The following is a 20,525-nucleotide window of genomic DNA, read 5'->3' as shown; positions in this document are numbered from 1 at the left end:
CATTTCTTTTTTTTATTTCGAATCATTGTGCTTAAATCTATTTAAATCTAAACAAATTACAATATATTATAATATACTGTAATCTTGGGGCGTCGGTGGCCGCGACGGTTTAGGCGTTGACACGGTGCTCATTACTGTAAGGTAAAGGTCCCGGGTTCGAATCCAGCAGCCCTGCTTTTGAACCCGACATACTTACAAAATTTGTAATCATTTAATGGGCTTTTTTTTCAAAAACACTGGCTTACATATGACCTTTTTTTGTTGCGAACTCTCGAAAAAAAGCTACAATTGTAATCTTAGCAAAAGTTTAAAAAATGTAACTAAATTCTTAAAAGAAAAAAAAATAGAATAATAAAAACTTAAGAAGGTGCTTTAGTGAACTCCTTCATTTAGAGGGAATCTTCATTAAACAACAGACAGAAATTCTAATTTTGGTCAATTTTCCTCAATAAATTAATCTGTCATGTTAAAATGTGAGGAGAATTGTAGAAATTTATTCCAATCATATGTACGACCCCGGGTCCGAAGGGTCAGTGAGAAAGTTCGTAATTTTCGACCTCTCAATGCGATTCTCCGACTATTTATACAGATATATCATACAAAAATGTGAGTTTTCTCTATTTACGTTATCCCCAACAACCAAAATATAAAACAAAACAAAATGATCCCTTTTGATAAGACTTTCGTTTTCATGCCGTCTTTATCCTTCCGTTTCTTCTCGGCTTGTTTTCATAAAGTAAAAATTATTATAAGAGCAGACTTTTTTAAAGCATCGCTGGATCAGAGTTATTCTGAGTTATGATAATAAAGCTCGACAACGTGCGTTAATGTTTCCGAGACTTTTTAATAATTTATTATATGCAGTTTCTAGTCCAGCAATTACCACGAGAACTGAACGGTTTAGCGAACGAAACTTCGCTGCCCTGCATTTCAGATTGTTATGCACCCTCCTCCGTCCGTATATATAAATATATATAGACAGGATCTGGTACCCTGACCCGCGTGTGCCTCTGGTGCAGCACCCGCCGTTCGCGGCCAGCTCTCAAGCAAGCAACTCCCTTAACGCATCTCGAGGGATTAGGTAGCCGTAGTCTTAGCATCCTTGCACGCTATACGCTTCCTATCGTCCGAGACAAACTGGACTTCATATTGTGGAAAGCAACCTCATCTCAGTCCGTTATGTCCTAAGAAAACCTCTCATTGGCAAAGATTTTCGATTTCTGGATGACATTGGCAGACCTCATAGAGGCAGAGTTGTTCATCAATGTTTAGAAAACCTGGGAATTTTCCATCTAACCCTTCCCCCATTGTCTCCAGACCTTAATCCCAATGAGCATATGTGGGATGTGTTGGATAGAAGGCTTTTCGATCACCATCCGCAGCCAGTTGACCTGCAACAACTGAGTGCAGCGTTGCAACATCTGCAATCGAGTGAAATTTCTTAAGAAATTAGAGAGAACCTTACTACCAGTATGCCCAACAGGTGCACAGAGGTTTTGGCTAACAGAGGGCATTATACACCGTATTAATTTTTAAAAAAATTATTCTGTCCATAAACAAAATTATGAAATTAAAACCTTTTATTTTGTTATTTTTCGAAATCCCTTACTTAAAATATCCTTCAGTAAAAAGATTTTTTAATAAATTGACTAAATAATTTTTTTATGATAAAAATAAAATAAAAATGCTAGGGAAAGTAAGTACTACAAAATTGGCAATATTCGTATTCATTTTTGAGCAGTTATATTATTCAAAAATTAACTGAATATAAATAATATTTGTCAAAAAGAGATCAGGGATGAGCTCAATAAGAGCATAAGAGACAGAACATCCTCTTCATTAGACTTCGAAACATTTTTTTTTTTTTTAATATGACCACCTATCAACAATTTGGAAGCCTTATGGTGTCAAGTTCAATGAAAATAAATATTGAGATCATTCAGCTCCTGAACGACCATGGCCAGTGCACTATATCAATTATATGGTTCTTAACATTGTAATCTAAGGGTCTGCTTAACCTCGATCTTATCTCTGCGTTTGTCATTGTACAATCAGGTCGATTACAGTTTATTTTTATTTTTCCCTTATATTCATTTAACAATCTCAACAAATAACTTGGCCCAGTGTCGTAAAATAAAAAGCAATTATTTAATACAGCTTGTTATGTAGTATGACGCAGTTAAATGCATAAGTCATAAATGTTTTTTTATATTTCGACCTCAACAGTTTAACTTATAATTTTTCCTTCTTGAAGGTGGGATAATACGTCATCTCAAAAAAACCACAACCAGTTTTTATCCACAACGTTTCGGATTTATTTTAATCCTTCCTCAGGTGAGTTAACGCAATGGTTAAAACAGTGGTCGTCAGTCATTAATATTTTATAACAGTTTATTTAAAAAAAGAACCAGTGTGGTACATATTTAAGTCTTTCAGACTCCGAACAAACGTTTTAATATTTTGAACCTGACTAGTTCAAAATGTTAAAACAGTTCACAGATTAGTCAGGTTCAAAAGATTAAAACGTTTGTTCGGCGTCTGAAAGACGTAAATATGTACCACACTGGCTCTTTTTTTAAAATAAACAGTTATAAAATATTAATGACTGATGACCACTGTTTTAACCATTGTAAGTAGTGAAGAAACAATGATAACCATGTTGATCTAAAAATGTAAGAAATATTTGTTCTGTCTATAGGCGTTAACTCACCTGAGGAAGGATTAAAATAAATCCAAAACGTTGTGGATAAAAACTGGTTGTGGTTTTTTTGATATGACCTATTATCCCACCTTCAAGAAGGAAAAATCACAAGTTAAGTCATAAATAATGTGCACCTAACAAACATCTAGACCAAATATTAACAAAATGGCACAACGAAAGAGAACACCATTTTTATAAAATATTGTTTCTTCCAATTCTTTATGGCCTTTTTCTTTCACCCTTCCATTCAGGCTTTGTACCTTCCTGGGCGTACAGAGTCCAATGGCGATTCTTAATATAAATTTTTGTGGTAAAAAGAATGTTTTGTCAAAAGATATAACAAGAAAGTCGAATATTGAAGGAAAAAATAACCGTGACGTAGAGTAAAAGTGGCAGTTAACCGTCTGATAAAACCGGACAAATTTGCATATTGAATAGTGCTCAGATCGTTATGCAACTCTGATCTGGTGTTCATTAGGTTCATCTCTAGAATCGAACAGCAGTAGAACACTTGTACGCCCGATCGCATTTGCAACAATGGAAATAGCTATAAAATACGGGGTGAAAAGCCTGAATTCGATCATCCAAAAAGAGAGATGCACTCAGCAAATACCCACGATAAGTAAACGTAGAAAGAGAAAGACCTATCATTATCGAAAGTCGCAAATGGAAACCTTCAAACTGTACAAGATTTTCTTGATCAATTGGTTTAACAGAAAACAAGATCGAAGACATTTTACAACGATTCAACTAAAAAATTTTCGAAACAAAAGCTTTCCGACTTGATAAGCTGCCAGTAAAGGACACTCAGTGATAAAGTGGAATGTTTACTTCCTCGTTTATCAAGCAGATTTTTGCTAAATCAGAGGGTCGTACTGTTTTTTAAAAGGTTCAACAATTCTAATGTGAAAAAGTTTAGTTAGGAGCCTCGATTGTTACATAATTTCAGCTGGAGGTTAAGCCTCTTACAGATGGTGTATCGTGGATGAAGTTGTTGTCTCCTCTGCTTCCTTGCCGAATTTGTACGTACCGTGTTATATTATATCAATCTTCCTCAACCATTCTTCCTTGCCTGCTTGATACATGCTATTGTTTTTATTCGTCCGAAAGTAGCTAGGAGGTTCTCGGCCTGTGTTTAGTGAGTGAATTTCATGGTTAAATCACTTTTATCCTGACCTTTGGTCTAAGACGTTGATAGTGTGAAACCCTATGCCGTAGAATGCCTTAGGAACTATTAGCAGGAGAGTACGAAAATGAAAATTGAGTCAAAATCATTTTCAGGCTGAAGTGTATAAGTTTCCGTATAAAAAACCACAAAGCTGCGCAGCATAATACATTGACCGTAATACAGCATTAAAAGCTCCCCTCTATCTACTAACTTATCTGTCGAAGCAATTTCATTGACCTTACTTCGGTACTTCCGAGTCATCGGTCGGCGTCGTCCTCAAACTAACTAATCCTTCTGGTGTGTCTCAGGGTGGTGTTCTGGCCTTCACATTTTACCAGCTGACAACCCATCCGATCCTCTAGCCACTACCTTAACCTTTTCAGACAATAATCCTCTTAACCAAATTTTGTCGTATCGACTTGAAATTTTCAACACCTCACCCCAGTGAATCTTAGTGTGAAAAAAAGAATATACATTTCAACCCATACAACCTTCACTCTCCCAATTAATTTAAAAAAGGTGTAATAAACTATAAGTAATATTTTTTAACATAGCGCCAGCTGCACGCCTAGGTAATCCTTCAGGATGTATCGATTTTAAATTTATTTATCGTCTTAAGTAGGATAAAGAAAAAGACCAGACTTAAAATTCACAATATATATTCTGCCGTATAAAAAAAAAAAACATAGATAGAAAAATAAAAACATCAGTCTCTCATATCAGTCTTCAGAGTTTCTCAAGCGTAAATAATAAATAGCATAAACAAATTCTAATAATTTGATTTTCTTTCAGTTATGCTTGAGTGGTGGTGGGCTGAGGGTTGCTTTGAACGAGGTACGGCGAAGAGCCTTGCTGCTGCTGAAGGACACTCTCCGGAAGGTCCTTGGACACTGGGCATAGGCAGGGCACCAGCTGGACATTGTGGACCATACCTTTAAGCGTCGTCGGCATCGGAGCAAGCTGGAAAAAAATTAAAAATTTGGGATTAATAAAAAATACACTAATATGATTGAACCTAGCAAGGATATTCTACAAGCTAGGTATGTATGTGTTTCAAGTTTATATTCTCAGAATGTGAACAAAAGGATTTTTTAGTTCAATCTTTAATAATAAGCCTTTCAGACCATTATTTTTCTTCATTTCAATATCATTATAGATAGGTGGCACTCGGAGGTTCTCACTCTTAGATGAATCATCCTCACCTGATTATAAATAGGGCATGTGAGGAGGTTGGCCCGGATGTGTGTTCGGCATGTAGAGAAAGGTTGCTCGATATGTCCTATTTGATTGAAAGGGTTGAACAAAGAGACAAAGTGTCTAAAATGAGCATGTGCCCAGAACCTACAATTAGGATTCCTAGATCAAACACAGGTTCTCTATCTCAGAATGGGTCTTAGACAAAACAGAAACGGACTAACTCTACAGCTGCCACACACAGTAAACGTATGGTAAAAGAACCTTTATTAAAACTGGCACATAGCTAATCAGGGTAAAACTCATATGACTGTAAAGTCTTCAATGGTATCTGAGAAAAAAAAACATGCTCAACAAGTTATTTATGATAACCACATTTGTAGCATATGCTATGGAGAAGAAGAAATTATCCAACAATAAATTATCGAATGGATACGCACAATGGAGTACACAGTACCAAAAAGACCGGGAAAAAGAAATACAGTGAATTAGCAGTGACAAACAATAAACTCCTACTTCTACAAAGGAGGTTTTGAACCCAGAACCGCCACTCGGCCAGGAGTTTCTAATGACCTACAGTATAGGACCATGGAGCTAAACCTTCTAATATCCAAAGTTTCTGATCTTTTCAATCCAAAATTCTTAGATATACTTGCCCAAGCCTTGTCAGACAGATCTCGTCTGTGGAATTCTATAAGTTGTCTCAAGCAGAAATGTCCACAAATCATCCTTTTTGAGAAATAATAATGAACTATTGGCGTGAAGTGCAATGGGAGAATAATATCGATTATTTGCCCCGTTCAATACGATCAACTATGAAAATAATTGTAAATATATGTATCACACTGCAACAAAAAAGCTTTACTAAGATAAGTACAATTGTAAAGTTGCAATTGTAATCTGGATATTATTAAGCCCAGTTAGTCCTAATAGTGTCTCCGCATCAGTCTAGCATTAATTACATTTTGTATGGAGAAGTTTAAAGTAGTGTAGCAAAGAAATTCCGCCATTTTCGTACTTTCAAGTATTTCATGGATTTATTCGTTATTTTGTTTTTCTTAAGGTAATTTTCACTGCAATTCAGTTTAATTATTAACTGAAGGTCAAAAGTAAAACAAGCAGAAGGTCGACAATTCTCCCATCGACTAACGCATGCCAGACTGACGAAGATATGTGAAAGTAAAAAGATGATTTTTCATTTAGCACGCTTAAACGCTTAACCTCCCACCCTAAATTGGAAATGGCAAGAAGAGAAAAACTAACGATGAGAAATCTCGACTGAAACATCGATCAATTACTGAAGTGGTTAATCCTCTCAGCACATATTAAAAAACGATAAACCAATTAAACGAACACTCGTAATTCATTAAACGACTTGGTCAGTTGTAAGTTTATTTACACGATGATAACGTTTTCATATAATCAGTCAGTCGAGACGTAAGGATTTTTTAAGGGAAGTTTAAACCAAATGGTACCAAATGTTCTTTTTTTTAGGGGATAAAATTCAGTTTTAGATTTTTCTTCCTAATCCTGCTGTTAAAGTGTATTTACTGAGTATTAATAGAAGAATAAAACTGATCAACTTTTGGCTATCGCAAAAATGATGTGTTTTGCCTAGGAGACATCGACCTATTGGGCATGGATTTATCGAACTTTCCAACCTGCTTATCTACGACATGGTAAAGGAGGAAGCACTCTCTCCCATCCTAGAGCCAGAATCTTCTGGGATCATTTCAACTGTTTTTAAACAAAGTTCTTACAATTATTTTATCAATGGAAAAGTCGACCCATGATCAAACAAAAAAGAAAGCCTGCCCCCAAAACATTTACAACCTGATCTCGTGCCATTTCAATGAAACAAGTGCTGGAATGACAAAAAATAAAGATATAACTGAAAATGTGGCGAGAATACCCTCAGGGATCAGTCTTAGGGCCACTCTTTTGGATGGGTTCTTCAATGGTCTGAAAATTTAAGAAGAACTAGGAGTAAATTGTATCCCCTTATGTCGATAAAATCTCAAGATAAAGAGACCGATATTAAAAAAGACCAAGAGAAGAAATGCTATATAAAGAACCAGAACAAGCAAAAAGATAAGTCACATTTTGAGGTTGTCTGCTCTAATCTAAGGACATCATCATTGGACATCACTCGAGCAAAATTGGTCTTGAGCCCTCTTTCCATCACGTATAAAAGTGTTTATCGTCCCGTTGGCTTAAAAGGATGCGTTGTTAAACAGGGCCAAATTAATAGCATGATTGACAGAGAATTACAAATGTCAATAAAACGCCTCAAAATCCTCGTTTTGTTCCAGCAATCGATTTAGTTCCCCATAGCAAAATAGCTGCTCTATAACCAACAGATGGGAAAGAGCCATCGTCAGGCAGAGAACAGCTTCGAAACAAAAATAAAGACCATTTCAAAAGAGAGAAGTTGAAGTTCGTAAACAACATTTGATAAATAGGATCACTAAAAGACAGGAAATTTAATTCTTTCCTTCATCTACTTCACAACATTAACAGTCCGATGTTTTCTAGCTGGGTGTTTCACGACGACATCTTTCATAATCTCTTTACGAATGCAAAATAGAACAAATAAAGGTCCTCCTTGGACCCACCTGGCCAGACTTTGAAAAAAGTCAGTCTTAGAAAGCATTTTTCAGTCTCGTATAAATATCATCAATACTGCAGTCCATGTGTCTATTTTAAGTGCCTTAACTAATTTAGTTATCAGTTTACCTGCTTGCCAGACATGGGGGCAGCAAAATTAACTTTGGTTACCAAGGCATAAAGGTTGAGGGGCAATGAGCATTTCCATCCCTTATCGGACCTAAACTTTTTGCGGGTTTGGTGTGAAGGCGCAGGAAAAGGAAAAGCACTTCAAAAAGTGAAGGATACACACGAAAGTCATAGACAAAGCGTTGGGATCTGATAAAAAGACTTGAGCTTAACGAAGAGCTCTTGATAATAATGGAGATTGCACAATAGACCAATATCACTCGCTCGTACGATCATAAAAAACCCTTTAACTTTAACCTTAAACTTATCTATATTTACTTTACTTTTTTAACTAGTGGTGAGATTATTTAAGTGTAAACTAGTCTATCACAAAATTTTAGTAAAGTATCTTATCAAGCTTAAACTTATTAACTTAACTAAAATAACAAATTAATAATAAATCTGATTTTCAGTACTGAGATTTATTCTTGAAATTATTTTAGTGAAATAGTTCGGTGAATATTACCTGAGGTTGAATGGGCACAGCTACGGGAAGTGCGACAGTAACCGGGCCAGATCCGTCGAATGTAAATTGCTGTGGATGGCCCCAGGGCATCTGGGCCGGCGTCGTCTCTCTGAAGTACTGAGGTGGCATCGGACCTCTTTCCTGTGCACTGAAACATGAAAAAACAATGGTAAGTCCATTTACTTATTTTCTTAAGTTTAGGGTGTAGTGACAGTTTTGCGGAAGAAAAAGTGTTTATGTATTGCCCCGCGTTCATTCAGCTAATTTTTATTTTGATGAACATTTCAAACATTAGCAATATTTATGACGGCGATTTAGTTACTTCAAAGAGAAGCCAAAAAAATTCTCATTTTTTCAGTTTGACCGTCTCAAAATCCAGTAATTCTATTGGACTAATTTTTTTTTAGTACGCAACTAAGTAGGGTTTGTACTTTCTGTTCAACTACCAAAAATTTCAGCAATTATGCAAGGTTACTGAGCTCTTCAAAAAGAAGCCACAACGTTGCCATATTTTCCATACAACTTTATCAAAACCTATTCGGTTTGTTTTGTTTTATTTTTTAAGTATACAATGAATATGTATGTTGCTATGTGTATTTTTATGATAGTGAATCATTAAGTTTTGGTCATAGCCTACAATTGTGACATAATTTATCAGGTTTTGAGAATATTATCAAAAAAAATTACCCATTCCTACGGTGATTTGTTTAAAATCGTCCCCGGCAATTGTTTGTCTATTATTCATCTACAAATTGAAACAAGAACGGTTTCAATGTCATGAAGAACTTCGAAGAAGTGTTACAATTGGACCACAGAAAGTTTGGGAACGCGTATATGAAAATATGTGAGGTGGGGGGAGTGACTCAAAATAATTAGAGAAAATTTCCTTCCTTTCTTTTTCCCTTATGGTATATGGTATTTGGCTTTAGGTGACTTTTTACCAAAAATATTTGTCTAATTGATTAAAAAGTGTTTTGAACTGAATACAATAGAATTTGGTTAAAACGTATTATACAAGTTCACTAGTTTTCGTGGTCCGCTTGACCAATTAACATCTTTCAATTAATTTAAAAAAAATGGCAAAAAGGAGGGAAAATTCAAAAGGTAGGGTTGAGATGGGCAGTTAGTGCCCGAGTGGATCGAAGTCACGATAGTTCAAGTGGTTGAGTAGCGGTGTATCAAGCCGAAGGTCGTGGGTTCGAATCCCGCTCGTGACACTGGCTTTTTTATCTCAACTAAAAACCTTAATTAATTGAAAGATATTATACAAGGTTGCAAATATGTCAATCAGATGAAACATAATCTTTGCTGCAAGTATTCTAAGCAGATAAGCAGATGAACAGTCTAAAAAAATAAACACAAAATATTTATTTTAGGCATATTTTTGTACAAATCAGTTTGGTCTATTGCAACTTTTTTTATTCTCTTAGTATAGCAATAATTCCCAGCTAAGTTTTTTAAATCGTCAATTAGTAGATACAACATTAAGTCGTACAAATTTTTACCCATTTTTTATTGAAATGTTTGTTGAACATTGCTTGCTATGAATTTTCCTTCATTAATTCTCTACAAAACGATAAATGAATCGTTTTAGTGTGATGAAGAGTTTTGGAGAAAAACGAATCGAAAGGTGAAAAATATCTTTCTGGAAAATCTATTTGACGATTGGACTACAGAAAGCTTAAGACCGTTTATATGAAAACATATGATGGTGGGGTGTTGAAAATTTGCCTGATTTGAGTTTAAAATTTGCTTTAAAAAATATCCACCAATCCAGTGACTCAAAATAAATAGACAATTTCATTCCTTTCTTTCTCCCACATGGAATATTGTTTATTTGGCTTTAGGTGGTTTTTTCGTAGATACAACATTAAGTCGTACAAACTTTTACCCCTTTTTTATAGAAATGTTTGTTGAACATTGCTTGCTATGAATTTTCCTTCATTAATTCTCTACAAAACGATAAATGAATCGTTTCAGTGTGATGAACAGTTTTGGAGAAAAACGAACCGAAAGGTGAAAAATATCTTTCTGGAAAATCTATTTGACGGTAGGACTACAGAAAGCTTAAGACCGTTTATATGAAAACATATGATGTGGGGTGTTGAAAATTTGCCTGCTTTGAGTTTAAAATTTACTTTAAAAAATATCCAGCAATCCAACAGTGACTCAAAATAAATAGACAAAATTTCATTCCTTGCTTTCTCCCACATGGAATATTGTATATTTGGCTTTAGGTGGTTATTTACTTAACCAAAAATTAGTGACTAATTTAATTAAAAACAGTTGAATTGAAGTATAAGAGTATTTTGTAACATAAAAGATGCTTATAATCAATAATTTTAGAGATCGATGAATAAGTTTCCCTTAGATATTAGATTTTTTTAAATAAAGATTCGAAGTTAAAAAACGTCCAATTTTTAGTCGTGCCCTATTCAAATTATTTGTATGCTTATGTTCCTGACCTACTAAGTATTAGTAAAACGGCTCCTATTTCACTAGCCTCTTATTCCTTCTTTCCCATGGACCTGCTGTATGGTTAATTTGTTTTTTGTTGAGGACTGACCTTTCCAGACTACCTTCAATGTGAAATCATTGGCTTCTACCTTCTTTTGAGAAGCTCCTCTGGTAACATAGCTATTTCTCTCTTCTTTCTTTAAAATTTAAGATACGCGGTATGATTGTACTTCGGAAAGAAAGAATGTTTAGTTTTGCATTTTTCAGAATTATTATTGAACTATGTATATCAATGTGTTTCAAATATATTTAAAAATAATCAATCTATCCAGATAATTTTCACTCGTTCCTTGCATCATAAAAAAATGTATTGACCGATATCTATGGAAGTGAAGATGACTACTCGAGATAAAAAAAATTGTCGAATATTAAATCAACCATTGACAAAATTTGTGATGCAATATACGCCTGGCTGATTTGACAGAAACTTGGATATCGTATGAAGAATTTAAATAATTTATTTTTTATAAAACTATAAGAATGTTTATTTGAAGAAAATTAAATTCTAGTTAGTCACTCCCATTATAGAATTGGTTAAAAAATGGCCTATGTCAACTTTGAAGTGATATTGCATCAGCTAAATAAATTTGGTGCATCAGCCAATTAATTTAATCACTCTTAAGTATTTGTGTCAAGTAACCTCATTTAGACTTGTTTACTACCTAAGGAAGAAATTGTTATCTTAAGTAGTATGTACCTACGAATAAAATTTTTGTATGATACCGAGGCGATCTTTTATACGATCTTGATCTATCTTTATATTATCTTTTATGATACATTTCACGATTCTAGAGTCGTTTAACATGTTTGATTTTCTCTGATGATTGTATCGTTAGGAACTACGACTTTGTCTATGAGCTGATAGATTTTCTAATATAGTTCTCCGCAGAATAATGACCATCTGGAGCAAAAATATTAGGGAAAATTGTTCTGCATGTAGTATAAAGCTAATGAAACACTACGGAAAATGTCTGTTAAGAAAGGAACACAGAAATCTAAAATCTCTAAAATGTCAAACCGTATAAATTTTGGTCAAAAAACTAGTCTATATTACCGACATATTTTTCATGCTTGACGAAAAAGCAGTAAAATTTGTGTATTCGAGGTCATTTTCAAACAATACGGTCAAAAGATTACATTATTTATGAGTTGAAAAGGGTTTCTCGCATCCAACACAATTGGCTTTTGTCTGTTATGAATATGCGAGATTTTTCGACGAGGATTTTCTCTTGTGCACACCACTTGCTATCGATGCATCGGGCGCCGAAATATTCCGTTTGTTGGACTTTTTTTTACAATTAGGGAAATTCCATGGTCTAATTGCATTGGCGTAAGCACAGATGGTTGAAAAGCAAGGACTGGCCGAACGATCGGAGTGATGACGAAAATAGAAGATAAATCAAAGGATTGCGGCAGCGGTCATTGTTCTCTGCAGACATGCTTTACTCATGAAATAAATGCCAGCCTCTTTTAAAAAAGTTTAGGATGAATCTGTCCAAATTATTAATCATACCAAGTCGCGGCCATTGAAGTCAAGACTTTTCACAGTATACGTGGTGATATGGGAAGCCTTCACCATTCTCAGCTTCACCATAGAGAAGCTATGTGGCTGTCTCGTGGGAAATCACTTTAACGGTTACAGGGATCACGTTATGAAGTCTCATCTCTGTTTATGGGCCACAATGTCAAATTGGCCAATATTTTCAATAATGAGAAATGGAACTGTATGCTGTCGTATTTATCACATATTTTCATGAAAATGAACGGGATGATTCTTTCTTTCCAAGCGAATAGTACAACTAATGAAAAAGTTCGCGCATTCGAAAGAAAAACCCAATGAGAAGGAAGAGGTGGATTGTTTCCCTGTGTTAAATGATTTTTTTTAAATAAACAAACTAGAACTTGCGATTTATGAAATATGTAAACACATTCGAAGTTTGGAGATGTCCTTTGAGCACTATTTCCCAACAGATACAATGCAATGGGTGGTCAAACCGTTTTGAGTCTATATAAAATCAACCAGTCTGTCTTCAAGTGAATATATTTGATAGACATTACTTCGGACTCCATCTTGAAATCTACTTAGTCCGATTCTTTGACGCTGGAAAATTTCAACCCCTCGTTGAAAAAGCAAAACGGGTTCTTCTTCCATTTGCCACAACTTAACTATGCGGATCCCTATTTTCTAAAGCCACCAAAATTAAATGAAGCAGTAATATGCCGAACCCGACATCCGTCTCCGGCAAAAATTAAACCCAACATATCCAAACTGTACAGGTTAAAACAACCTTACTCTTCCCATTAATTCAGTAATCCATAAATGCTCAAATTATTACTTTTGAATTTGGCTTGTCCTAGCTTTGTATAGGTTGTCCTACCTACTGGTTTCGTTCTGTCCAATTGATGATTTTAGTGTTCCGGCTTTTTTAAATAAAATTAACCAAGCAAATGTTTGGTTTCGTAGTGTTATCCTCCTCCATCACCTAATTAGGAATAGACTGGCTAATTTAGAACATTTTAATTTGCTGCATACTATAAGTATCTAATTTGAAATACTTGAATGAGAGAGGTCCGCACTGGATTTTGTTCTGTGATAGGGATCCCCTGGGTAAAAGTTCGGGAAGCTCAGATCTTAAGGTAAAGGTCCTGGGTTCGAAACCAGCGACTCTGCATTCGAACCCGACATACGTATTTTTTTAACAGCGGCACCCCCAGGGTTCATATATTTTCGTATGTGAAATACCCTCATAAAAAAGAAACAAAATTATTTTTAAAAAATTCGGAGCAAACTAAAAGATTCTGGAATTTGAATAATTTAATAGGACATGGTCAATAAATAGAATCATATTCATAGACGAACGATTTTGGACTACCTTTATGTTGTTTAGTCTAGCATATGCCTCTAATATGTTTAGGATGTTTTGTTGAACATCAAGCACTGAATTTTTGTCAGACTGAATCGTATATTTGATTAATGATGATTATTTAATTAAAGAAGAAAAATTGGGACCATACATAATACAATTTGTTTGAGGTAGAAAAACTATTCTTATTAGGTGGAAAGGATTTGAAAACTTGAGCTAGCTTTTATAAAATACGCCTTTTTACCGATCTTACCTTCCTACCTAAGTTCCATTGGAAATAGTTTATAAGAAGAATTTCATTTTTGGGCCTAAAACGAGTTCTTTCCTGTTGTAAATAATGTTGAATACAGATTATAATAAAAACACCCTTCGGTCGTCTCATAGTAGAATTCTTAAAGTATTCATGAAAATTTACAGGTGTATCATTAAGAAAGTAATTTCCGCTTGGTGTGCATAGATTCTGCAGATTCTTTAGAATCTTCATCTCTAAGACAAATGAAAATTAGGAAGAATTGTTTACAAATCTGTAAAACATAGCACATGTACATGGGAAAATGTCAACCCTTATAAATTTTTGACCAAAAAACGACCAGCATAGCACATTCAACATTGGCTGAACTTAATTATTCAGAAATCGTGAGATGCCGTCTGGTGTGATGTAGGTTTCAGAAAAACATTTTCTTTATCGTGCCAACGTTTCGATCTTTATTGAGAATTGAGAGTGCCCTAAACACGACACGGAAGAATTGCAAAATTACACAGAAGACAAACACTTTGAGCCCTGAAGATGATCTCAATAAAGATCGAAACGTGGGCACGATAAAGAAAATGTTTTTCTAAAACCTCCATCACACCAGACCGCATCTCACGATTTCTGAATAATTATGGATTAATGGTGACTAATCACCACACATTGGCTGAACTGTAAAAGGCAAATAGTCTTGAAGTGTCCATTCTCTTAGGTTTCCCGAACAGCTGAATCAAGCCCATAAATTAAGTTGGGCCAACAAATGAAATAAATTCACTACTTTCGTGGTCCGCTTGACCAATTAATACATGACAATTAATTAAGGTTTTTAGTTGAGATGAAAAATGGCAAAAGGAGGGAAAACTCATAAGGTGGGGTTGAGATGGGGAGTTGATGTCCGAGTGGATCGAGGTCACGATAGCTCAGGTGGTAGAGCAGCGGCGTATCTAGCCGAAGGTCGTGGGTTCGAATCCCTCTCGTGCCATTAACTTTTTTTCATCTCAACTAAAAACCTTAATTAATTGAAATGAAATAAAGTAGGCTTTCCTTTTACATTACTCACTTTACAAAACTTTTTTCATGGTGTTTTTAATTAAAATTTCATGAACTATAACGGGATTCGAATCCAGATCGCCGGTTTGTTGGTCTATGCTTCGAAAAAATTTATTTCGCACTTAATTCAAACATGAGTATTTTTTACGGCTTAATATTAATCCATAAAAAGAAAAATATTTACTACAAGGTACAGCATAGTTGTACCTGATATTTCAAATTTTTTGAATTGAGAGTTTTTAATTGACACAATTATTTGTTGGTAGTGAAAGAAAAATTTAAATCTTTTGCTACTAGGTGGCAGGAATTTGAGAAATCTGGCTAGTTTGAATTGGGTGGCTAATCTGGCAGGAAGAAAAATATAAAATTATATGAATGCATGACGAAAAACCAGTCAAAATACATCCAAGATAATATATCAACCATACCTTTGGCTGGAAAGGACAGTGAAAAGAAAACAGTGAAATGATGCTTATGTTCATAACGTGCAAATCATACTTACGATTTTTTCGTGCTGTACAAGAAGAAGCTCTCCGCGGATGCGAGAAACGTGAGAAGGGCGAATACGAACTGAAAAAAAAATCGTTTTTAAATTGAACATGAAACAATTTCGAACAGTCTCACCATGCTGAGCGTCTGAAGGGCAGCCATGTTATCGGGTTGTGTCGGTCGACTGAGCCCTTAAAGGAATGAATTAACCCTTTATGCCCATCCCCCCACCTCCTTCGCTCCCACTTCTCGCCTTCGGGATTATCCCTTAATATACTTTGTATATTTTGCCCTTCTGAATATTTCCTAGTGAGGTTTTGCCGAAAATCACGGCTTCCACCAAACTTTTATCACCCCTACTCTGGGGCTGAGTTGCTCAAATCTAGAAAAAACTGCGAACCCTATTTCGCATCTTTTGTGCTTAGTTCTTTTTCTAAATCAACTTATATACTGCTGATCTACTTACAATACTTACAAGACGTTTTATCTGAGAGGGTATATAAACATCTTTTATAATATATTATATTTCACCTAAAAACTTTTTTTCTCTTCAAACTTCCTGTTTAAAGTGTAATGTACCAATTTTTTAACTCACGAATAGTCTGTCTTCAGATACTTCACAGTCCTTGGCAATGTTGGGCCTGAGTCGGTCTTCAAAGAAATTTGAAACCATCTATTAAATATATAAGATAATTTTGCCCTAATGATGGGCTTAAAATAGGTCGAAAGCCTGGTTGTAACAATTGAAATTACTTTTTTCATCCAGACCGTACCGAGATCCATAGTTTTCGAAACCATACCATACACCATTGGCGGAGGGGGGAAAGAATGAAATTGAGGTTGATATTTTTTTTTAAATAATTGTAAAGACGCAGGAGGTGAAAAAAAACCACTTTCATCACAAATTTTCAGATACAAGATTCCAAACGTTCTGCCTTTCCATGTTTTGCCTAAAAAATTGTAGTTTTTCATCTTTCACTATACATTTCTCCAAAATGTATGATATTGCAACGATTATTTTTCGGTTTGTAAATGAATGTAAATGACTTACAATCGTAGGAAGTAATGTTTAAAAAACCACCCCCTGTAGTATGCCAAAGAGGAAGAAATATTTTTAATTTATTTTGGTCTTGTCAACCCTTAAGCGTTCTAAAAAAGCTTTTCATCTAGTTTTATTCTAACTTAAAATTTCAAGCATTTACATCATAATCACTATTTTTAAAAAAACTGCTGCAATTTAAAAGTATGCATAGAAAAGCCAATCAAAAAAGACTAGTAAGTCTAAAATAAATTTATTTTGGTCTTGTAAACCGTTAAGCGTCCTAAAGAATTTTTTCATCTAGTTTTATTGCAACTTAAAATTTCAAGCATTTACATTTATAAAATAGAGGAAAAACGCGTTTATTCCCAGCATAGTTGTGTTTATTTTCGGAAGCTTTTCTTTTAAACTATAAACATTTTCAGCGATTTCTCTGCAAAAACAAAATATTTAGACTTGTTTTATCTTTCTTTTTTCTCCCCTTCTTAACCTTATTGTTCTTTTTGATTTGATTTTCGAAAAATTATTACATTAATAAACAATTCACTTAACACAATTAACAATCACACTTCAATTCGACAAGTGGCAAACGTTTCTTCAAAACAAAAATATGTTTTCCATTTACATATTTTTATATCGGTTTTCATATTCTATTAAAAACTAGTAGGTCAAAAAACACAAGAGATGTTTTAACAAATTCACGCAAATTTAAAATAATTAGGATCAAAAATTATTCTATAAAAGATTAACATTAAATCTGTTTTTAATTTAGAAAAACGTGGCTGTTGGAATATCGCTGAGACACCCTGTATGTTTGTTTATAATAGTAGCTTTTCATCACGCAATTAATACAGGTATCCTCATGTTTTGAAAAGCATCAATCCATGTTTTCCAAAATCCGATATTCACGTAATTAAAAGCGAGGCTTGGCGGATTATTTTGATCAAATTATTCTAAATATATGATCCACAAGTTGGTCCTTTATACTAAGCTTGATTGCTTGAAAAAGACTTGTTTCGTCAAAAATCGATTGGAAATAATTAAGTTACATTTTTTAAACTTTCGTTTTATAACTGCGTCGAAAAAGGAACAGACAAGGAGACAAAAATGTGACAATTAGTTCTTTTTATTGTTCGTTACCGTCTGTTGACTACGCTTAAAACGGGGATTACCTTTACGAGATTACAAGGTGCATAATGAACACGGAGTAGAAAAGGCGACTGGCGCACGTCACAGTCGAAGATACAAGATTAAAGAAAACAGACCTTTAAAAGCCCTGTCGCCTCCGGAAGGCAGTCCTCAAATGCCCACGATAATGATGATTGAAGGCAAAAAAGAAAATATTCCGTATAAAAAAAAGCCCGAGTGAAAAACCTTTTTTTTGACAATGATCAACGACCATGATCTTCTTAGTGATGCTTACAATTATCTACATTTAGTGGTTTATCCTTTGTAAGGTTGGCCTTGTGAGGTTTTTAAAAATAAATTTCTATAGTATTAGTTACATACTTTTTTAGGAAAATAGGAGTAAATACAAAAACCACTTTTTACAAACCGAACACTGCATAAAAATACTTACATAATCTCAAATGAACAGCACAGAGAATAGATAATAGTTTCAGGAATGCCTTAATTACGAAAAATGGTGGTCAATAAATAAACAATTTTACTTACACAAGTCAGGAACACGACCGGAAGCTGGCCCTCAGAGATCCTGAGCAGGAGACAAGGGATCGTCCTCACCCGATTGAGGATTGGCCATACGCGGTTGACACACGGGCACCTACTTTTTGGGCCAAAGCAGGTGCCGCTTATGCAGAGAAAGGTTGCTCGATGTGTCCCATATAATAGAGGCGTGTCATGCCTTGGCTCCATACAGAGAGCTTGTAGGAATGCCGCCGGATTTAAGAACGGTTCTCGGACACGGTAGCAAGGTTCAGGATCTCCTGGTCTACTTTTTGGGGGAATTGGGAATTTTTTATATAGAAACATGTGTTTGTGTTTTGTATGAGAGAGTGTATTTATTAGAGTAAATGGGAGAGTGAAATAGCATCCCCATCGCCCCTCGAGCTGTGTACAAATACACTTCAGTCTTTCAAGCAGAAATACATGCCCTAGAAAATCATAAAAGAGGTTACACTGGAAAAAAAAAATCCTCATGAGATCGGATAGCCAAACAAGATAATATGCAATATTAAAGCATTAGCATATGTAAAAATATCACATAAAAACTTGTCATCTCAAAATCCTCAAAACCTGGGGAAACAAAACAACTTCATGATATCTTAGGTGCCAGGCACAAAGGAATTTCGGGTAACGAAAAAGCAGATCTGAGCCGAGGAGGATCTGCAAATCCATATAGGCCTATATTTGGAATAACAAAAACAAATACAGAATCCTTCATCACAGAATGAATAAAAAAAGAGAGAGAAGTGGATATACTAGGTCCGCTAGATACTAGATAAACTTATGCTAAAACAACCCCTACCAAGATTAACAAACTAATGAAATTGGAGTGGGCTAGACTCGGAGGAGTACTAAGGTCACTGACATCTTGGAAAAATCTAAATAATATGGGTAAAAACAGGGAATGAAATTGTAGCAGCGACAGTCACAAAATAACCTAATACTTCGAAGAAATAATACTTGAGTCAAATGCGCTGAAAGAGGGAACTACGAAGGTACGATAAGCCAGAAGGCTCCACTGCCTGGGGAGCACAAACCACGCTTCCTTACTAGTAGACTTCATCAACCCTGCCGCGAGGAATATGGAGTACTCGGGGAGTATGTGTGTTACGTGCGAAGAACTCTGGGGTGAATGTGGCCAGACTTCCATGGGTCATCAATCAGTTTGACGGTCAGGTATATTTATGTGTACGTTTTGTGACTAGTCTGTACTTGATAAACTGAGATACAAATGATTTAAAAATAGCATTTTACATATCGACTTTTCGTAAAAAATCAGTCAATAAGTAAACAAATAGAGACGCTCAAAAGACTGTATTTAATAGAACAAAATACGTGTTAAAGAGTAAAAAAAGAAGGAAAACAAGAAGAGGGCCGGCGATGATGTCAGCTGTATGTCAGTCCGCAAAACTTCTCACATTATATTTATTTTTGTCTGTATCAAAAATGATTTCACAAGGTCACAGTACTAAACCTCCAAAACCCCTAAGTTTCATGACCCCGCACCGCTAACCAGAACCGCCGCTCCCCCGAGCTCATCGACCTAAGTAAATTTATTGTTCTCCTATATTTTTGTAACTCACTGGCCAGCTTCAGGTTGTTAATTGATTTCCATAGCCTTTGACTGCTTTTCCTTTCCTATTTGCAAAAATCTACACCAACAACATGACTTTCTGCGGTCTCCACTTTTACTAGGTTGTATTTGCATAGCATGTGCCGTGATCGATTTCCCGAAAAAAAAAGAACGTGAGCGTTAACTCTTAATCCGCCATCAACCAGAAAGAACACTAATTTCTGACCTACTTGGAAACGTCGAGCTTGAGAAGAGGAACGAACTACTTTGGCCTAGAAAAGGCATACTTAGCAGAGGATATCTTCAGTCTACAGAGGACGGACTCTTTCTACATCGTCAGAAGAAGAAAAGCCAGAAGTTCAGCAAAATCGACTTACTGTCAGTACTTTCATTATATATTGTTCTAATCCGTTTATGAAACCTCATATCCTTCAATTAACGAAAACATGTCTGCTTCTAAACCTCTCCCGCATGAAATCCTAAAATTTTTGCCTAAGTATGATGGGTCCCCCCCATATAAATTATAAGAACTGTATAGTCGCTACTGCAATGAAAATTTGCTTGAAAGATACAGAGATCACTGGCTCCTCTTCAAGGTAGCTATGTGTTAATTAGAAGAACATGCTGAAGTCGGATCTTTTAATAATAATTGTTCTACTGTTATGAATAAATTAAATCATCAAAAAAAATTATTGGAACCATCCCATAATTAATAGCAGCATTTGCAATAATGAGAACACACACTAGAGAGCG

At 35.1% G+C, this 20,525-nt stretch overlaps 2 protein-coding genes across 2 annotated transcripts in view; one reads left to right on the top strand and one right to left on the bottom strand.

Moving 5' to 3' along the window:
* Window positions 1-4,511: 4,511 nt before the first annotated feature.
* Window positions 4,512-15,693, bottom strand: LOC106660974. Its single transcript, XM_014384060.2, has 4 exons — window positions 15,610-15,693; window positions 15,488-15,555; window positions 8,305-8,452; window positions 4,512-4,829 (listed from the first exon to the last, which is right to left on the bottom strand). Exons 1-4 carry the CDS (start codon window positions 15,634-15,636, stop codon window positions 4,662-4,664), a joined length of 411 nt encoding a protein of 136 aa, XP_014239546.1. The 5' UTR covers window positions 15,637-15,693; the 3' UTR covers window positions 4,512-4,661.
* LOC106660920 (sodium-coupled neutral amino acid transporter 9 homolog) overlaps window positions 8,392-20,525 on the top strand; it is a 111,097-nt gene continuing 98,963 nt past the window's right edge. Inside the window, exon 1 of the mRNA XM_014383987.2 lies at window positions 8,392-8,473. Coding sequence (XP_014239473.1) covers window positions 8,460-8,473 — 14 coding nt within the window. The 5' untranslated portion in view covers window positions 8,392-8,459. The remainder of the gene's footprint in view (window positions 8,474-20,525) is intronic.

This window comes from Cimex lectularius, unplaced genomic scaffold (assembly GCF_000648675.2).
Source record: "Cimex lectularius strain Harlan isolate CLEC.00 unplaced genomic scaffold, Clec_2.1 scaffold23, whole genome shotgun sequence".
NCBI lineage: Eukaryota > Metazoa > Arthropoda > Insecta > Hemiptera > Cimicidae > Cimex > Cimex lectularius.
Note: the sequence above shows the minus strand (reverse complement) of the source record. Positions and strands in the feature narration are given on the sequence as shown.

Excerpts from the sequence above, each read along its gene's own strand:
- LOC106660974 (XM_014384060.2), bottom strand. The coding sequence starts at position 15,636 with ATGGCTGCCCTTCAGACGCTCAGCATG. Across the intron at positions 15,556-15,609 it reads CCCTTCAGACGCTCAGCATG|TTCGTATTCGCCCTTCTCAC; the intron begins GTGAGACTGTTC and ends TTTTTTTTTCAG. Across the intron at positions 4,830-8,304 it reads CTGTGCCCATTCAACCTCAG|CTTGCTCCGATGCCGACGAC; the intron begins GTAATATTCACC and ends ATTTTTTTCCAG.